This window comes from Plectropomus leopardus, chromosome 11, assembly GCF_008729295.1.
Source record: "Plectropomus leopardus isolate mb chromosome 11, YSFRI_Pleo_2.0, whole genome shotgun sequence".
Taxonomy (NCBI): domain Eukaryota; kingdom Metazoa; phylum Chordata; class Actinopteri; order Perciformes; family Serranidae; genus Plectropomus; species Plectropomus leopardus.
This window is the reverse complement of record NC_056473.1, coordinates 14,257,046-14,277,226: the sequence shown is the minus strand read 5'-3', so window position 1 is coordinate 14,277,226 and position 20,181 is coordinate 14,257,046. Positions and strand designations below refer to the sequence as shown.

Genomic DNA, 20,181 nt, shown 5'->3' with positions numbered 1-20,181 from the left:
TCCTCACCGCCTCTCCGTCTCTCCCTTTCTCTTTCTCTATCGACTAGACTGCATTTGGCCCTGTCTGAGCAGTTTGCAGCCTTGGCTCTCACGTCGCCGAAGAGCTGAAGAAGGGGCAACTTTTTTTCTAGGTTAAACACAAAGTGAAATAGACTTTTAAGCTAGTGCGGTGTGCGATGTTGAGGGTAATCTTTTTGGCCGCTCTCACCGGCTTTACCTGGGCCAGTGATGTGCTTGACTACACGGACGATGATTTCGAAAGCAAGATTGGAGATCATGGACTCGCTCTTGTGGAATTTTTTGCCCCTTGGTGAGTCTTTTTTTAGACGTTTTAAAGAGTATTAGGGCAATCAAACTGCCTCTAAACGGGAAATACGCTATTCAACGCTAGCTTACATGCTTCGTGGATAACAGTTTAGCTAACGTTAACTGACGTTCACTTGCAGAACTCGCAACACTGTGAACACGTCTCGAGTGAACCTATTTAATTATTTATATTAGTTGCACATACATATGTTCGCCTCTAATATTAGCAGTGATGTCAAATTGTCTTCGGTTTATTGGCTAGTGACCAAACGTTAGCATGTTAGCTAAAAACGGAAGGCGTACGCCAACTGGCTGGATTCATAGTTTTTGTTTAAGTGAACCAGTGATTCAAAGAATGCCACAGATTGACAATACATTAAACAATAAACTGCCAAAATTAGAGACAATTAGTATTGACAGGTATTCATAAGTGGTTTGGTTCATTATCAATGGAAACTGCGTGCTAATGAGGCTATGAGGAAGTTAGAGGTGTGTCCCTTCACCGTTGTAACGCTCTGATTGGCCAGAGAAGTTTTGGTGTCCACGTCTGATTGGTTCAGAGAAACTGTGACGTGGTCCACTGTGCCAAACTTGAACCAAATAGAAGTTAATCATTATAGTGTTTGTTGAAATGTTTAAACATTTCGCATATATAAACAGGTTCATCTGATCAAATGTGAATATCTGCTGCTTTTCCCAGGTGCCTGTGATAACAAACCAAAAGTCGTTTGATTTTCCACAATTACACAGACGAAATATGCCAAGGGAGGCTTTTGAAAATTGTGATGGCAACTTTGTAAGTCAAGTCATTTTTATTTGTCAGGCACATTTAAAAACATCAGGAGTTGAGCCAAAAAGCGTTCTGGTCAAGGCAGGTAGGTTAGGATCTGCCTCAGCACAAGTTTACGTGATTAAAAAGTAGTAGATTCATAAAAGGCAATATTATATATAAACATGTAATACAATAAAAGATAGAAGGCAGGACTAAAACTAAGAAGCTTTAACAAAAAAAGGGGGGGAAATTAAGTCATAGAAGTAAAAGCAAGTGAAAAAGGTCCATCTTTAATATTGGTTTAAAATTGTCTATGCTGAAACAGCTATATTTAGGGACTGTTCATTACTCATCAGGGGAGGGGGTCGTATTTTAAGGACTAAACAAATTAGCATATGTTCAACACAGTCAGTGAAAGTAAATGTTAGTTGCACCCTTTATATTGTTTACTAACTCATTAAATATAAATGATTTTAAATCTTGTGATTCGCATTTTTCTTCCACACTAAACAAACTGGTTGTCTTTTGCAATTCCTATTGAATTACGCAGAAGTGTCAAATTCCACACTGAAATCATTCCCCTCAGGATCTTTGCCACGCTGAAACTTGAATACAGCTTTTCTGCAACTTCTTCTCCTGTTTGACTCTGTCCGTTAGGTGCGGCCATTGTAAACGGCTAGCACCTGAGTACGAGAAAGCTGCCACTCAACTGAAAGGCATCGTCCCTCTGGCCAAGGTATTACATAATGCAGTTCACTTAACTTTGTCCACTTCAGCATGACTTTCTGCACTCTGTACTCTCATACTCCCTGTGTCTCTCCAGAGGGTGAATGATTTTCTCTTCCTTTTAGGTTGACTGCACAGCCAACAGCAACACATGCAGCAAATATGGTGTCAATGGCTACCCAACCCTAAAGATCTTCAGGGATGGAGAGGAAAGTGGTCCCTATGATGGACCCAGAACTGCAGGTATTTGCCTCTGATGTCATTTATTTATGCATTTAAAATGCCTCACACTAGTCAAAATATTCAGTTTATCGGCTTGTTCCTGCCACCTCATGGTCATTTTTATCTTTCCTTCCTCTCTCCGTCTTCTCTCTGTGTTGTTTGTCTGCTTGCGTCTTGCCCTCTGTAGATGGGATCGTCAGTTTCCTGAAGAAGCAGGCTGGACCAGCTTCAGTGGAGCTCAAGGATGAAGCAGCTTTGGAGAAGTTCATTTCAGACCAAGACGCAAGTGTTGTTGGTGAGTTCCTGTTTAAATTTCAGTTGCTATTGGTGACATTTGGAAGCAGTGGGATTGTGGCGATCGCATCCTGATCCGAACACCATTCACCTTTCCTTCCCAGGGTTCTTTGCTGATGATAAGAGCACAGCACAGGCAGAGTTCCTGAAGGCAGCCAGCGCCTTGAGGGACAACTACCGCTTTGCCCACACCAACTCTGAGGCTCTCCTCCAGAGCCACGGAGTCGATGGAGAGTAAGCAGCTCTTTTTGCCTTTGGCCCAGTCATCGTTCCTGCTTTGTGTCCTTGGGAGCAGACATTTCCAAAAAAAAGTCCAATAACTTGCATCCATACACATTTTTTAAACCTTTATTTAAACAGGGAAGGCCATTGGGAGCAAGCTGTCTTTCAAAAGGACGCCCTGATTACATTTCAAAATAAAACAACAAAAGCACACGGCAATATACTTAGACAAAACATGAGAAGTGTGACCGATAAACACATAATTGGCACTGCATACATACATTTTATATCACCAGTGTAGCTGCTCTTAGTGCTGCATTCACTCAAGTGACATTTCCTGGTTTTTTTTTTGTCTTTGTACAGGGGAGTCATCCTGTTCCGCCCACCGAGACTCAACAACAAGTTCGAAGACAACACCGTTAAATACAGTGAGGACAAATACAGCAGCGCCAAAATCAAGAGGTTCATCCAGGACAACATGTGAGTGTCGATTCTCGAGTGGAGACAGTTATCTCTGTCCATCTCCTAATACTTCCTGTGAAACACACACAGTAACCTTGCATAGTAACAGCACATATTTACATTCATGGCCAAGGGCCAACAGGACCTTGTGTGGCAGGTGAGGTGTCCACTCTGCAAACACAGTCAGTGCTCGTGCAGCTCTGAGCAATGTGTACATTTAGGCTGCAACGAACGGTGTTCAGTTATTGTCATGACCAATAATAATAATCTGGTGTCATGACATCAGAGGTTTCATAAAGGTAATTGATTGGCTCTTACAGAAAAGGAAAATGAAAAGCCCGTGTTGTTTGTAGGCTTTGACAGTGCTCATGATCATCATCCAAGGAGCAGACTGAAACTACTCAGATAAGACTGTAGAGCATTAGAGTGACGCCTCTTTTCAGTTGTTGTGTCCTCGTGTATCAGCGTCTGTCCTCTCTTTAACTTTGAGAGGTTTTTTGGGTCTGTGAACACAGCGTAGGTGTTTGTGGAGTTTTGAGTAGCAGGGTGGACAATTTGTAAGTCGATGCAATCTGAGCTGTTCTGATCAGCTCGATGGGTGAGAGGAGCGGCTGCTGGCGAGATGATTAAGCACTAGTGCAATGAAAAGTTTCACTTTCACTGTGCCTGGGTCTCTGCTGCCCACAGTACATTCACACTCAGAGTTCAGTGCAATGAACAACCGAATGACATATATATGTGTGTGTGTGTGTGTGTGTGTCAGCAGCTCTCTTATGAATGCTCCAACTGTAAAATTAGATAATTAAAATGTGGCTGCTTTTATTGTGCCAGGCTGCCACAAATAAATTAATGTGTGGGAAACCTTGCATATAAGTTTCTGTTTGTTTTGTTTGTTTTTCAGGGACCATGTATTTAAAAAAAATAGATTTCACACAAGGAGTAGCGATGTGTTGTGGCAGATTTAGCTGCTATCCAATTTCTGTCTCCAGGCCTGCAGACACAGCCCCGTATAGAACTAATGCATTCAATACACAGACACATATTTGTGCATTTTATGTGTTATTGTGTTTTTAGTCGATGGCATAAAATGAATCTACTTTGCAGTGCTTTTTAAAATGTTTCTGCTGTCACATTTAAATATCACATGTATTTAGCTTTTCATTTGGAATTTCAAGCACAGGTAGTTGCATGCATGTGTCAGTTACATGTGGTTACCACTGACAGTCATGTGACAAAGCTTGTAGAGGAATCTCACCGTAACTTTTTTTTTCCACTTGATGCACGATATCTGGACTGACTGTACTTTTACTTTCACTTTGCTCTAGCCTCGGTTTTTGTGTAAACACTGCGACGCAGGTGTCTGCAGAACAGAATTATGCCGGTCTGGAGGGTGTGTTCAGATCTGAACCTTTTAAACAAACGAAATGATTCCACTCTTGTTTGCTGTAAATCATGGGTGGCACTCACTGTGTGTTTTTAACATGACCAGCTAATGGAGTACAGCTTGTCGGTTTAAATGCTCGTCTAAATAAATTCATTTGTACTTTCTCTTTTTCATCTCAGCTTTGGAATCTGCCCCCACATGACACAAGACAACAGAGACCAAATGAGGGGGAAGGACCTGCTCGTGGCTTATTATGATGTCGATTATCACAGAAACCCCAAGGGCTCCAACTACTGGAGGAACAGGTACGTGTCTCTGAACGCACCCCAGTGTTGTTCTTCAGATCACTGTACAGTGGCTGGAGACTGCGTGTTGTTTTCCCCTCACCTTTCACAAATTCTGTCCCCCTCAGAGCTGGATTTAGCTAAACGCTTCACCCCCTAAATAAAGCCTTTGATATGAGATGCCACTTCAATCTTCAATGTCAAAAGCATGACCTTTAAAATGAACCAAACTTCAACATCTCACAGAGTGATGAAGGTGGCCAAGAGTTTCCTGGATCAGGGCAAGAAGCTGAACTTTGCGGTGGCTAACAAGGGTGCGTTCAGGGACGATCTGTCAGAGTTCGGCTTGGACGAAGGCTCAGACGTGCCTCTGGTGGCCATCCGCACCAGCAAGGGAGACAAATACGTCATGACCGAGGAGTTCTCGTAAGTCAAGTGGAATTCTACTTTTCTCGTTTGCGTTTAATTAAATGATCATGTAATTATACACACGCACCCTCCCTTTGGATAGAAGTTTGAGCTAAAAATGTTTCTCTGTAAGCTGTCACTGTCTAACTACAAGTAAATGCAGATTAAACACAGTGCGGAGGTGCATGTCCAGAGTATTAAACCACGAACAGATGAGCAGAAATACAATACAAGTCACTCATTTTCATTTGCCTGTGGGAGCTGAAAAACGAGGACTTTCACATTAAAGTCTGATAAATGGCTTCTAATCCAAGTGAAAACTTAAAAAAATGTATTGATTTAGTGTTTTCTTTTCCCCCCAAACATTCAGTTTCCCTGCTTTTTACTTAAATAACTTCTGTTTTTGTCATCCTAACAGTACGGATGGAAAAGCTCTGCAGCGCTTCCTGGAGGATTACTTTGACGGCAAGTTGAAGCGTTACCTCAAATCAGAGCCCATCCCAGAGAATAATGACGGACCCGTCAAGGTGAGCTGAAACATTGAGAACACTTCCTAATTTCCTTTTAATATGTGCCGTGTTGTTTTGTATTTTTATTTATTCCAGATGTGACCTCTTGATTTTCCAGGGAAAAGTTTTCAAGTGTTGCACCTGCATTTTCATACCTTATGTGTAATAGGTACACTCCTGCTGTGTAAAACTAATGACATTTAATAATTGTAATGGCTATGAGAATATACACAAAGGTCCTTAGTCCTTCAACCCCACACCTCTGTGGGTGTTAGTCTGTCTCACGTTTTGTGTTGCCTGGCTACAAAAATGTATATTTGAATGATTTAGAGCTTCCACCAAGATCTTATATTTTGTTTTCACAGTAAAGTATGAAAAACGTTACTAAACGTGATATGTAGCTAAAACTTTGTAGAATTAAAATACCGTAGAAAATACAGATTTTTTTTTATCTATCTGTCTATCAAAATGTAACATTTTAAGAGTATTGCTGCCTTCACGGATTTGTACAGTTTTGATTATTGACAAGCATCGGATGCTGCTAACAAAGTATAAAAGTAAAGTTAAAGCAGTCACGACTTCAAAAACTATCTTAAAGAGGCACTCAAAGTTAAGATAAAGCTACTCTTCAAACCATAATGTGGAAATGCGTGACGTCTGTCTTTTGTTTTTTCAGGTCGTCGTGGCTGAGAACTTCGACTCCATAGTCAACGACGACAGCAAAGATGTCCTGATAGAGTTCTACGCTCCATGGTGCGGACACTGCAAGAACCTGGAGCCCAAATTCAACGAGCTGGGAGAGAAGGTGAGCCAACGGAGACAACACTCTGAATGAAAGCAGCATTTTAGTGACCTTAACCAACAAATGGCTTGAAGCAAACTGTTAAAGGGGTCGACAAATAATTTAATCTGCTTAATTAAAAAGTGCAAAGAAAATGTCCGATTGGGATGAGCTTTTACTTTGTTAAACCTCAGGGAGCTATTTTTATTTATTCATTTTCATTCAAAGCTTCATTTGACTTGCCGGGAAATTGCTGTATGTGATGTTGAAAGTTTCAGTTTTTCTTAAACATTTGCCAAAGGCATTTAAACAAGGTCAGTGTTGGAGTTAAATATTGACAGAAAGATTTTCATTTTTAATGTGAATGCATATCGATTCCAAATATCAGTTATTGGTCACATAAACTACTGATAATCGGTATCGGTCGACCCTTAAAGTGTTTACGTCAACTTACCATAAGAGAGCAGATTAAACAGCATCAAACTCTTGGCATAAAGAAACAGTTAAATGATTTGTTATTCATTAGTTTTAGCTCCGTACTTTTATATTTTTTAAATCATTTCTATAACCCATTAAAAAAAAAAAAAACATTTTATGCCAGTGCTGTTTTACAAGCCTTGAGATAAACGTTGGTTTGGCTGTTGTCGGGATTGCTTTGTCCAGCAGAAAACTGACAGACTGTCTAGAAGTAGATTTTGCCAACAAGCTTTCAAACAGTTAACAGTTTGTCTCCTCTGCCCTTGAAGCTTGCCGGTGATCCCAACGTCGTCATTGCCAAGATGGACGCCACAGCTAACGATGTGCCATCTCCATATGAAGTCAGCGGGTGAGTCGCCATAATTTCAGCGTAATATGCAAGTTTCCCCTTAAACCAAACAAAAGAACATAACATTTTCAAATTCTAACACCCGGACTTATTAATGTCGCTCGCCACGTCCCTTCGAAATTGAGTGATGGAGCGACACTCCTGAAAATGCGTCTCTGATATGAAAGTTCTTTGAGGTTTAAACATCCAGGCGGATATATCAGGGTGTTGCAGATATATCGCTTTGTATGTCGGCCAATAAATACCAAGGAATTTAAGCACAGCAATGTCAAATTAGGTTTGAAGAAATTTGAAAAAAACAGGGACGCTGTCACTCTGATGATGTTCCTCCATCAGAGCGTGGTGACAAGCACAGTTTTCGCCTTTAAAGTGTGCGGCTCAGTACGATTCTTTAACAGGTAACTGGGCATAATTTACATTGTTTGTTGTTTTTGCCGCTGACAGACTCAGATATTTTACCGTGGGAAAACATTATGGAAAGGAGCCCTACAGAGATGGACTCTTTCTGTTGAAGAGCAAAATCCTTAAACCAGAAACAGCCCTGATATTGGCCTACCACGGCAAAACAAACTAAATTCAAAGTCCACTGAAATAAAGTACAACTTAGACAAAGCGCCTTGGTTCGTCTCTCTGTTATTCCAACAATCACCAACTCTGGTTTGGTTGGAAAAAAAACCTTAATTCGCCCAGTTAGATGTGAAAATATGCTGGCTCCATACATGCTAAAATGACTGTTTATTTAAATGGAGACTGGCGGGTTTAGTGAAGGTAATTTTGGGGCTGATTCTGGTTACACAAAAGGTCAAAACAAAGTCAGTGGCAAAAAAATGCTCTTTTAGTTGTCATAAGTTGATGGTGAACACATGCCCAGAGGGATTACAGAGCAGCGCTCTTGCTCAGTACTGGACCAGATTCAAAAATGTTTGTTCCCATTAGTCACTTAGACCATAAAATGTGGGAAAATAGGGTCCAGGTTGAAAAATACCTAATTACCATCAGGTACGTGTATCACGATTTTTTGCTTATGTGTTAATTTTTTTTTAGTTTTAGTTTTTTTAGTTAGTTTATAATAATAGTTTTTATTACTATTGGCCAAGGTATTGTTTTTGGATTTTTTTTTAAACTCCCAAATATTGATGCCTGTCTCGCTCAAAGTAAACTTTTGTTCATGGGCGTAGGAACTCCAGATAAGGAGTCATTTTTGGCCTCTTGCTCACTGTGATTGCAGATTTCGAATAAAAGGGAACAACACTGCCTGATGGTTAAGTACGACATGTTAATGCCACAAATTCTTACCGATCTCTTATCGAAACTTTTGCTTTTCCAGTTTCCCCACACTTTACTTCGCCCCAGCCGGACGCAAGATGAGCCCAAAGAAATACGAGGTGAGAATCGATTTGAAATGATCATTGAAACAGTTCATTTTTGTATCCGCTCTGCTAACGCTCCCGTCTCTCCACTCGTGTTGAAGGGAGGTCGCGAGGTGAGCGACTTCATCTCCTACCTGAAGAGGGAGGCCTCAAACCCCTTGGTGGTGGAGGAAGAGACCAAGAAGAAGAAGAAGAAGAAGGACGACGACGACAAGATAGAGCTATAAAAGCTCCAAACAGGAACTCAACGCCCCCGCCACAACAGGAGGAGGAAGATTGGGGAAATCCATGCAAAGAAAGAACTAAATTATATTCCACTCTCTTAGTGAACTACCGAATGCTCTGAGGCCAAGTCGAAAAAGACACGGCCCTCCCTTTAGGTCCTCCGCTGCTCTGGGAAAACTGTGGAAGGTGGAGAGGTGGTGGCCAGGGCCTGCCCAATGTTTAAAAACAAAAACAAATTTTTAGGGAAGAGGGGACGGCTTTTGAAAATTGAGATTTTTATTTCCCCTGGTCTGTCTACTACACCTCAGGCTGATGCACTTTGGTTTGACACCAGTCTCCCGTCATCTGTCGCTTTGGTTTTTGTTGTTGTCGTCGTCACAGGGGATAATGGTAATGGTGACTTCCTTTTTTTTTTTTTTTTTCTGTTTGTTTTTGTAACACGTCTTTGTTTTTGTACATTTGGAAGGATTGTGAAATAAAAAGGCCCACAAAACCAAATCCAGCTGTGTGATCTTCATTCATGAACAGAAATGGCAACTTTTCCTGTAATTCCTAATACTGCATCAAGACATTACTGATTACAGACATACAGGGCTGTAACTACTGATTAATCTGTCAGAAGTTTTATTAATTTAACAGATTATTGGTTATTGATTACTGGTCTATATAATGACAGAATGGCAAAAAAAAAAGTCCAAAAGTTTCCAGTTTCTAAGGTCTACAAATATCTTGTTATTTTCAAAAGACAGTCTGAAACTTAAAGGTGATTAATTTATAATGATATGAAACAAAGAAAAGTGAAAAAAATCTTTAAACTTTAGAATCTTAGGTTTAGTTTTTTTCCCCCTTAATAAATCTCAAAACTGAGGGGGCTTCCCTCAGCCTTGTGTTTACGCAAAAGATGTGTATCACTATAAACATACATTTTTTAACATTTTAATCTTAATTGTAACATTTTGTTTTACAAACAAAACTTTCCACCCTAAGATATGCAATTTATGATATATAACAGAGAAAAGTGGAAAATATTTTTTAAGCTTGCCATGTTTAGAGAAGTTTAGAGAAGAACAATTATTAAGTTATTCAAAATTGGTGCAGAGCTGATATCGGCTCCAGATCACTATGACCCTGAATAACAGCAATGTTTATTTTGTCAATCGACTAATCATTTTTATTTTTTAGCATTTGTTATAAATTTTGTGGATGTGAGAAAAAAATGCACCTAACTGAAGGGATAAAGAAAAGAATAGTACAAAGCAATGTGTAATAGAGTTCATCCAGTTTTTAATATTTTGTCATTTAGGTGCTTTAAGACCTTCTCCATAATGTAATAAGTTTCACATTAATTAGACCAACTATGCTCAACTTATATGTCTGAATTTTTGGGCCTTATATAAAACTGTCAGTACATTTAAATCAAACATGTCTTTTTAAAGAATCATGTTTAACCCTGTGAAATCTGGACTGACATCAGTGTTCTTTCACAAGTGTTAAAACCTTCGAACCCAGAGCAATTAGTTGATTTCTTTACAAAAATATGGGGGGAATAAGATAATAAGCAACTTGTCTGAAAAATGCAAGATATTTGTACTTTTAGAAAACTACTTTTAATGTCCAGGAAACAGTGGTAACAATTATCATAATTATATATGATAATTAATAATTATGCTACAGAATAATTATGGTAATTTAAGAGCTTTTTCCAGGTCATTGTCTTGCTTTTTTGTTATTATATTTTCCTTTCCTTCGTTTCTTTTTCAGTTTTTATTTATTTATTTATTTTTACAAATTTCTTGCAAATTTCTTGGTTATTTCTTCTTAAGTTGCTCATTGTCTTCTTCCTTGTTTTTTTTCTACGAAATTCAGCAAATTCACTTGGGTTTTAAGGGATAAATTCAGAAAGAGGCTTTTCTTCTTTTTATTGTTGCTGTTTTTTTTTTTGGTCCATCAGGTCAGGTGCAGTTCCGTTTTTTGTGAATGGAACTTGGCTGCACACTATAGTTGAAAAAATCTTAAATGTCTTATTAGTTAATTTGGGAAAAATCTGATTTCAAATGGTTATGATTACTGTTGTTCTCGTGTTTAAATTTTAAATTATGTTACGTCTGTGGAACATTATTTTGGGCAACAGCGCATCTGACCAATAGGCGGCGACTCTGTAGATATTTGGGAGTTGAAAGCTTCCTGTAATAACAGTAAGCGAAGAAGAGAAAGAGCCAATCAGACGGCGAGCAGAGCAGCCTTGTCCAGGCACGTTCTGACTGTACACGTGCTACCCTGAGTACTACCAGAGAAGGTAATGTCGCAAATATTAACTCACATCTTTTTGACAGTCGAATATTGTTTTTTATTGTCATGGTGTCTTTCGTCGCCGTAGTCTTACATAACGTTTTTCCTCGAGCATTGACGTTTAGTGTCTTATTTGACGTAGCTCTCTTTAGCTAGCCAAATGTCAGTCGGTTCCTCACAACTGACCACCAAACTCCGTTGAAATATCTGCCAATTATAGATGGTGTTAGTTCTCGACAAACTTAATCACTCCATAAAACATGAGTCCGAGCTTTTCCTTTAATCTTTAGGGTTAATGTTTGATTCGGCTTAATCGCAACTCACCAAGCACGTCTTAATAGATAACTGTAAGCAATAGTTGGGCCTCGTTGTTCGCTCACGTTACCTCCCATCACAGCCTGCACGAGAAGGCAGACATCCTTGTTTGCTGTAAACGTGGATTGTAAATTAAGCTATAGTAAGTTTGCAAGTATACTAAATGCACCACTGAAGTCTAGCGATGGTTAAATACATTTTAGGCTAGATTAAGTACAAAATATTGGCCGATAAGGAATCTAACATTAAACCGAGAGAATTTTGAATGGAGTTTGGTGGCATTGTTTGTTAATAGGATCATATGACTGTTAAATTCACAGATCAAACACGATAGTCCCACAGGTTGTTGCTACAGAATTGGCGTGTTGTAAGTTGTTGCTGTCAGTCACCGGCTGTCTCTTAAAATCACTGATGTGATCACTGCCATGTGACCTGTTAACATATAAAGATTTATAAAAACATCTGTTAACATTGTATCTATTGTCAATGTCCTTCACCTTTATTGTCTAAGAATGGTCTCATTAGCAGTGCACTTTATGTATGTTACCCTTTGCATGTGCACACTCACTGAGATAAGAGCTAAGGTTATACAACAACCCCAGTGACAATAAGAAATGTCATTCTGCACAGTGTATAGCAGTGATCACCCACTGATTTGTTGTCTGATTTTCTTTGTTTTTTTCCACTTGTGTTGGTACTCTTTTTTTTCTTTCTTTTCTGTAATTATAATATAGTGAAACAAGACATTGAATTTCTTTCCTAATAATAATAAAAATAATAAGGGTGTTGATGTTTGTTTGTTTTTTCCCTCAGAAAATGACAGCAGGACCGGTTTCATTTGTTGATGCTGGCAGAGATGTCAAAAATGAATAGTGCGGCCTCGTGGGGGCTTTTCAGCAACTATCGGTATCTGTGTAAGAAGTCCATGATGCTTCACGCCATGGAGAGCGCCAGAGTCAGGAAGAAATGCCAGCAGAAGGTCATTATTGCCAATGTGAAGAGGAAAACAATAGATAACCACAATGAACCACTGGATACAGATAAACTGGTGAAAAAAACAAAATCGAGCCACGCAAACACTCTGAACCCTGAAAACAAAAGCACTAACGTGTCTAAACCTGGACTCTCTGAGCTGAAAGCCTCTGAGCGACACAGTTTGCTTGCGGCTCTCAGAGACAGCTGGGAGGTGGACAGTGGTTTCTCCTCTGAGACAAGTCCCCCGGCCAGCGGTCGGAGCTCACCGTGTCTCAGCTCGTGCCCGACCACGGTGGTGGCGTTGGACTGTGAGATGGTTGGGACGGGGCCTGGCGGGTGCCGCAGCGAGCTGGCCCGCTGCAGCATCCTGGACTATCATGGCAACGTATTGTATGATAAATATGTGCAACCGTGTCAGCCCGTCACAGACTACAGGACTCGCTGGAGCGGCATCAGGAGGCATCACCTGGACAACGCCGTCCCCTTTGCTCAGGCCAGGGAGGAGGTGAGGCCCACTCCACTTATGATTCTAAGATCTCATTGATTTTCTGATTATCTCCTCCCCCAAAATCTTCATTAAAGTCACTGTAGGAAGTGAGTGTACAAAAAGTGTTGGTAAATGCAGAGTTGTTTAGTTTGAGTTAAATAAACTTTTTTTTCAGTCATCCATATACAATACAGTTATTTCCCAACATGCTCCTCTGTTTTGAACAAGAATGCAAGATAACTCACTGTTGTCAGGCCTTATTTAAGTTATCTTCCTGCCAAACGGTCAGCATATTCAAACAGATAGTTATGCATTTGTTCATACATGGGGAGGTAGACACATACGTGCATCTTCAGTTGAAATGCTTCAAAAGTGAAGGCTTTAAATGAGCATGCATTCATAATTTTCTCTGCTGTGTCAGTCCAAAGTGAACACAGATGAGCACCGAAGAGCTTATTCAGCACACCTCTGTTGTGCCGTGTTAAAGTGCTGCCAGTAAATCAAATGAAATGAAAATGGTTTCAGTAGATCTGCAGTGACGACCGCCGAGCAAATTCATTGATCATAATAAGCTGCTTTTGAATCCCTTTTCATTATGCTGAGATGGAATTTAACAGTTGGTAACCAGAATATTTAGGTATTTAGGTAGAATATTTCAGATATCAATTATTTCATGATTTGTTGCCCATTATGTTAATTTTGCAATAAAATGTATGAAAATTGTGAAATAGGCCTTGTGGAGCCAAAGATGTATTTTATCCAACCAAAAGTCCAAAAATCAAAACCTTTTCAGTTTATTACCACGTATGACAAAGAAAAGCATCACATTCTCACATTTAAGGATCATGACATCATTAAATATTTCATTTTTGCTTAAAAAAAATCCCAAAGATTTAATGATTGAAATAGCTGACAGGTACTTTTGTTGATCAACTAACTGATAATCGACTAATTGTTGCAGCAGCAGTTTTATTCTTCACAAAGGTAGTTGGCTATTTTTATCTTTTTGTTTATGCAAAAAGCATATGTGTCAAAAGGTCATTTTCACCCATGTTATTAAATATATCATTTTATTGGAACATTTAGCACTGTTTGTATGAAAGGTCTACGGCATGTTACTTTAAAGTTTGGAGCTAACTAAGTAATGAAACGGTATGAATTTATCTGGCCGAAATCACCTGAGGGGAAGTAACAGTGAAAAATGTGAAGCTGTAGAGCAGCTTTAAAGAGTCGCTCTGAATGTAGAAATCCTGCTCTGCCTGAGGACGGGTCTGGGAATTATTTAAGATGCCTTCTGCGCTGTCTCTTCATTTAAATTATTCATAAAGCTCCAGTATATTAAAATCTGGTTTGAATTGCCAGGTTTGAACGCAGCTGACATTTCAAATCATTCATGGTTATCAATGTCGGGTAAATTAATATTTGTCCTCCTCTGCGCTTGCGTGGCTTCTCTCCCGTAGATCCTCAGTATACTTGAGGGCAAAGTGGTTGTCGGTCACTCCGTCTACAACGACTTTGAAGTGTTGGACATGCTCCATCCGGGTCACATGGTCAGGGACACATGCACAACGCGCCACCTCAGCCGGTTGGCCGGTTTCCCCCGTGAACGCTGCCTCTCCCTTAAAATTTTGGCCAGTAAGCTGCTGAACAGAAGGATACAGGTGAGACTTTTCACACTTGATGCACTGTTATTATGTGATTCTTGTTTATAAATTCTTATTTCTACTTTAAAATGACAAAGTCACAGGTTTTTGTTTCCGTAGACTGATAAATAAGGCTTTCATTTAAATGACTTAAAGTTTGTTTTTTTTTTTAAATGTGCATTAACATTTCTTTTCGTGCAAACTTGAACTTCTCAAGGTTAAGACCCAACTTATGAAGAAAAAGTCTTGCAGAGATGTGGATTCCCACATACTCTAAAGTTAGTTTATCTCATCTGTTTTAGCAGTAATGGACCAAACGGGCTATTTGCAGTGTGTCGAGGAGCTCTGTATGAGAACTCTTACAGAGAGACCTGCAGCACAAACGTGTGTAAGGACGTTGTGTCCCTCAGAATCAAACACATCGTGGCCAGAGAAATCTTAAGTGAAAAGTCATAAACTTGTTAAAAAGCTCTTGAACCAGTTGCCTCATCAGCTGAAACAAAGTCTGTCTGCTTTTGTTCAAAGCAGAAAGTGTACGTCAAAGAACAGCATTAAAACATTTAATTTGAAATTTAAAATGAGGGTAAATTGGGTACCAAAACCCAATTGATACATGGCCAGAATCACTGACTTATATTATCCAGTTACAGATATATATTTGTATCACGTATAAGCACTGATTAGTAACTGCAGTACAGTGAAACAAAAGACATCTGGGATGTAGTTTAAAGTGTAATTATGATGTTTGTCCACCAGAGAGCACTGACAGGTTTATTTCTCTGCTCTGAAATCTGCTGCTTAATACTCAATTTATCTTGGTCAGACAGACAGACAGTTATCAAATAACCAAATTTGAAGTGCCTATCATAAATCTCCTGATGTGTTGTTGTTACCGTGGACGAGCAGTCCTGCTCGTGATTTTTGCTTTTGGTGACTCTGTACCCTTTTACACATATCTAGTTTACTGTGTTGATTTTATTTGAAGCTTGCTAGAGTTTGGCAATATAGCCAAGATAATCGATTACTGTATATAAAGTTTCATATCGCAATACAGTAATTGTTCTGTAAATTAAGTTAAAAAATTGTTTAAAAAAAAAAGACATTTTTCTGTTTATTTTTGTTTTTATTTGGATCTTCCATACAAACAAAACAAGTCAAATGAGACACTTTTTTGAAGTCTGATTGCAGTTTGGAGTGTTTTTAACCACACTGATGGCGTCTGTGTCTACCTGCACAGGTGGGGAGGAGGGGTCACTGTTCCGTCGAGGACGCTCTGGCCGCCCTCGATCTGTACAAGCTGGTGGAGGGCGAGTGGGAGCAGGAGCTGCAGAACAAGCTGAGGGCCGACGACGCTCCGCGTGAGCCGAGCTTCGCCTCCTCAAACCACTACATGCACGACGAGTACTGGCCGGATGATGTCACAGCTGACAGCCAATGAGAGGAAAGTATTTATGACCTAAGTAAAATACCTCAGAAGATTACATTACATGGTGATTCAGAGTCATCAGAGCAGATTCAGATAAAAAAAAAAATGTGAAAAAAGCAACCAGAGAGTGAATTAAGTCTGAATGAAAAGTAATGCAAGTAAAAGAAAATGGGTCATTTTTGGAGAAAACTATTTTTTTTTCCGAAATGAAAACGTTAACTTATTACTTATTAACATGTTAAACATGTTTGGAGTTCTTAACAGCATTTTTTTTTGTTGTTTCTGCTGTGATACCAGATATTTTCCTGCAGAGTTGTTGGTTTTGACAGATTGGATGATGTTTTATAGGGTGATAAATGTCAGTGCTCTTAATGTTTGGGGTTATGAACTCACGAAGTGAGTTTAGAGCTCAATCAGTATTTGCTCTTATTTGAAAGTTTCTTAAAACTGTTAAAAAATATGACAGAAGAGTGACCCTAAGGCTACAGATGGAGCTATTTTGGAAAACACTGCTGTATTTTTTCAGTTGTTTTAAAATTGTCTCTGACACGAGACGACTGAAATGTGGCTGCTATGAGAAAGTTACAGTTTTAAAATATTTTTCACCGTGCACCGGGCAAAAGGGAAACAACTTTAAAACTAGCTAAAACTGCTGCAGTTACTCTTAAAATGTCCTAATAAAATGGCATCCTGTTCAAATGAAAAACTATCACTTTGTTTGCCCTCATGAGTGAATGTGACGTATGAACAGTTTAAGTTGGCGGTTAAATGAATGAATGAATGAATAATGAATAAATATCTTAATTGTCCTTGTACATGTACACCGAAATTGGATGCAGTCCTGCAAAGTGCAAAGCACATTCAATAAATAAATTAAAAAAAAAAAATATATATATATATATATAAAATATATATATATATATATATATATATATACACACACACACAAAAAAAACGACAGATTTAAAAGATCTAGAAAAAAACACCCTCAAACCATTCATACCGTATCACGTTCTGCAGGTAAACATTGCACGATTCATCTTCATGACATTGCATAGATTATTTCAAAATTTTGGCAGTGTTAAGTGCAGTTATTGCTGTTGGGTAAAAACTGTTCTCGAGTCTATTTGTTCTTGTTCTTGCGGACCTGAAACGTCAGCCTGAAGGCAGCAGTTTGAACAGGAAATGTCCCGGTGTGATGGGTGCGGACATAATGTAGCTCTGATATCACGTTAGAGCAGCATGTTATATCGTTTTAGCATCAACACTGTGATGCACAATGAGGCCGCGCAATGTCAAATTATTTGCCGATTGATACAAATGGAAAACTTTCCCAGTTTTCATGTGCTATGAATAATCCCGTAGAGTGGCAGTGTTTGTGGTGTTTCCTGCAGTCCTTGAGTCCTTGAAAACTAAGGGAAAAAAATGAAATGTGTGGGAACCCTGGATATGTGAAATTACGTCACTGCTGTGTTGCGCGTTATTGAAATGTTACAAATTGATGAACTACATTTGTGTTAAAATGATGAAAAGTTTTAGTTACAGGAAGTACAAACCGTATTCTGATGTGTCCTTAAAGCTGGGCAGCTACTTATCCATACAGCCGCGTTATTTTACGACGTATCATTTGTATTCATATACATCTACGGCTTGATTCATTGCATTAAGGGCCACTCTAATTGCAAAGAAAAATCTGCACAACCGTGGCGTCACAGTCGTCCCACTTGTTCCAGTGCCAGATCAGCATTAACGGCAGGATTGTTAGCAGCATATTAAGAAACCACGGCTCTGTTAGTGTTGGGAAAGAGTCCGGCACAAACACTGGATCAGGATCTGAAATCGTCTAATGGCACCACGTCCAATTAGGTTACAAAATCCACTGCAGTGAAGGTGGGCTGACATCACTAAATATCGTCAAACAAAAGCACCATGTTCATTTTTATTTATGGTGGTTCATTCTTTTCTCCCAGCATTTCCAGTTAAAGCCCAGTAGCTAAAATACATGCATAGAGCTGTGCAGCATTTCATCACATGGATGTACGTTTGTAAATGTCTAAATATGTGAGCGTGACACTAGATTATGATATATCGTAGTGTAGAATTTCACTGCACAGCGAGCTGCAGGTGGAGCTGCACATTTGTTTCACCCCGCAACTCTCGACCCCGGCTTTGTCTTTGTCGCTCAGTGAACACACGCTCTAAAGCCTGAACTTGGCCCCCTTAGCTTAGGCTAAAGGGAGCAAACAGAGAGCAGCATTGTTTTGCCCAATCCATCTAATTTTGTTCCCCAAATCGCTTTATTGAACAAGATCAGGCCTGATTTAGCAGATTAGCAGTCGGCTGCCTGTTTTTTCATTTTTGCATCAGGAGGAAAACGTGTGTTAGTGACGGCAGCGCTGCCAGGGAGGATGGACGAAAATAGACAACTTCCAAATATTAACCACGCAAAAAAATAACTGTCTAGGTCTGTGTGTCTGTGAACTGTTGAATGTAGAGAAAGAGAGGACTCACATTCAGGGAAGAAATGAGATCTTTAAATAAAAATCAATCAGAAACGTCCTGGTGGCCTTGATGTTGAGATCAGGGATCGACAACTTTATTAAAATAGATGTTTTTAGCCAAAAAAAAGAAGCTGACTGGGGCTGCAAAATATGTTTAAGCCTCGTAATAAAAAGACATGAACTTTTTGGGATTTTGAATCAATAGCTAGTCAAATTTAGATGAACAGGCACCAGGCTGTAGATGTGTAACGGGAGTTTTAGTAGACAAAACATCAAAACTTATTTGTTGTGTAGCTATAAATTTTTTACAGCTGGAGAATGTAAGAATTACTCAACAACAATATAACAATGAGGAATGAAAACAGAAATTTAAAAAAATATCCACCTAACATTTCGGGCCCCTGGGTCTGTGCCTGCTTGGCCCGCTCTTTGTTGTATACTGCTGGGTAAAATAGTAGTCTAATAGTGCATCATATATAAGCGTATCACATGTTTTTATTCAAAAATTAACTTGTGACTAAAGCTGTCGAATAAATACAGTAAGTAAAAAGTACATTGTTTACCTCTGAAGTGTTGTATAGTAGAAGTATAAAGTGGCAGAAAATGGGAATACTCAAGTAAAGTACACATATGTCAACATTGTACTCAAGTATAGTACCTGAGTAAATTTACATTACAAAAATGTGTGAAAGTTTTTCTTTTTCCAGCTTTGCCGAATTTTCGCCATGATTGCAACTCGGATATGTTTGAGGATGATGAGTAAATTAATGCTCTCGGGTGTTTTTGAACAGTTAAAGTCGATTTCCGGTAAAACGACGACAACAAAAATAGTTGACTTAACGTTGAATGTTGATTTTAAGCCAGCGATTAATGTTTCCACAGTTAATGAAAACGTTTCAAAACACCAAATGTGTTCTCAGCCCAGTGAGGGACAGGTAGCATTTCAGTTGTTGATGGGGCAGAAACATAGTAATTTCATGTCAAAGGCTATGATTCCAGTATCGTAGCGTATTTACTGTCTTTATGAATGTGTTTTCATGCACCCCTCGCTGTTGTTTAATTATTTGAGATTAATCTGGAGATTTTTTTTTTTTATTTTTTAGATGATTAGATGAAGTGCTCACAGTCTGATTACATTATATAAAGCTTTATATCGCTCTCAGCTCCTAATGCTGATATAATGTGTGCATGTGTGAGAACTAATCTGATCAACGGGGAATTGCGGATAGTTTAGGGTCCGTGTTTATTGATATGAATGCACCTAAGTCTAAATCCAAATCCTTGCTGCTTGAATGTGTGAACGTGCATGTTGTAGGTTTTCCTGGTCTACAATACAAAAGAGAGAAGTACATTTTGAAGCTTTTCTCCTCAGATGCATTTCTAGTTTAGAATTAATGAAACCTTTTATAACCTTTTTGACTCATAGGTTATTTTTGGTGAACTGTCAAAAGCGTCCTTTTCTCCCTTGTCGTGCTTGCTTTCCCTTCTGTTTTGCTTAATTATTTTTCCCTTGTGGATTGCACTTATTGATTATTTTCATCATCACGTGAACTAATAATTAGTATTTTTGATTAATCTGTAATAAAATTGTTAAATTTGTTGTTTTTTAAAGTAGAGGAAAAAATTACCATCACAGTTTTTCTAATTTGATGTCTTCAAATTGTCTTTTTGACCCGCAGTACATAACCCAGAGATATTCAATTAACAATGACATAAAAAGGAAACAGTTGCTCTTGTGTATGACCACAGACTGG

The 20,181-nt window shown here is 38.9% G+C and overlaps 2 protein-coding genes across 2 annotated transcripts; both read left to right on the top strand.

Moving 5' to 3' along the window:
* Positions 1-13: 13 nt before the first annotated feature.
* On the top strand, positions 14-9,192 carry pdia3 (protein disulfide isomerase family A, member 3). The gene is made up of 13 exons (XM_042496246.1): positions 14-310; positions 1,736-1,814; positions 1,930-2,047; positions 2,214-2,321; positions 2,425-2,554; positions 2,906-3,022; positions 4,568-4,693; positions 4,919-5,098; positions 5,499-5,607; positions 6,266-6,394; positions 7,117-7,196; positions 8,524-8,581; positions 8,668-9,192. Exons 1-13 carry the CDS (start codon positions 177-179, stop codon positions 8,791-8,793), a joined length of 1,494 nt encoding a protein of 497 aa, XP_042352180.1. The 5' UTR covers positions 14-176; the 3' UTR covers positions 8,794-9,192.
* Positions 9,193-11,021: 1,829 nt separating this feature from the next.
* isg20 (interferon stimulated exonuclease gene) lies at positions 11,022-16,155 on the top strand. Its single transcript, XM_042496353.1, has 4 exons — positions 11,022-11,087; positions 12,209-12,875; positions 14,318-14,518; positions 15,738-16,155. Exons 2-4 carry the CDS (start codon positions 12,240-12,242, stop codon positions 15,936-15,938), a joined length of 1,038 nt encoding a protein of 345 aa, XP_042352287.1. The 5' UTR covers positions 11,022-11,087; positions 12,209-12,239; the 3' UTR covers positions 15,939-16,155.
* Positions 16,156-20,181: the final 4,026 nt, after the last annotated feature.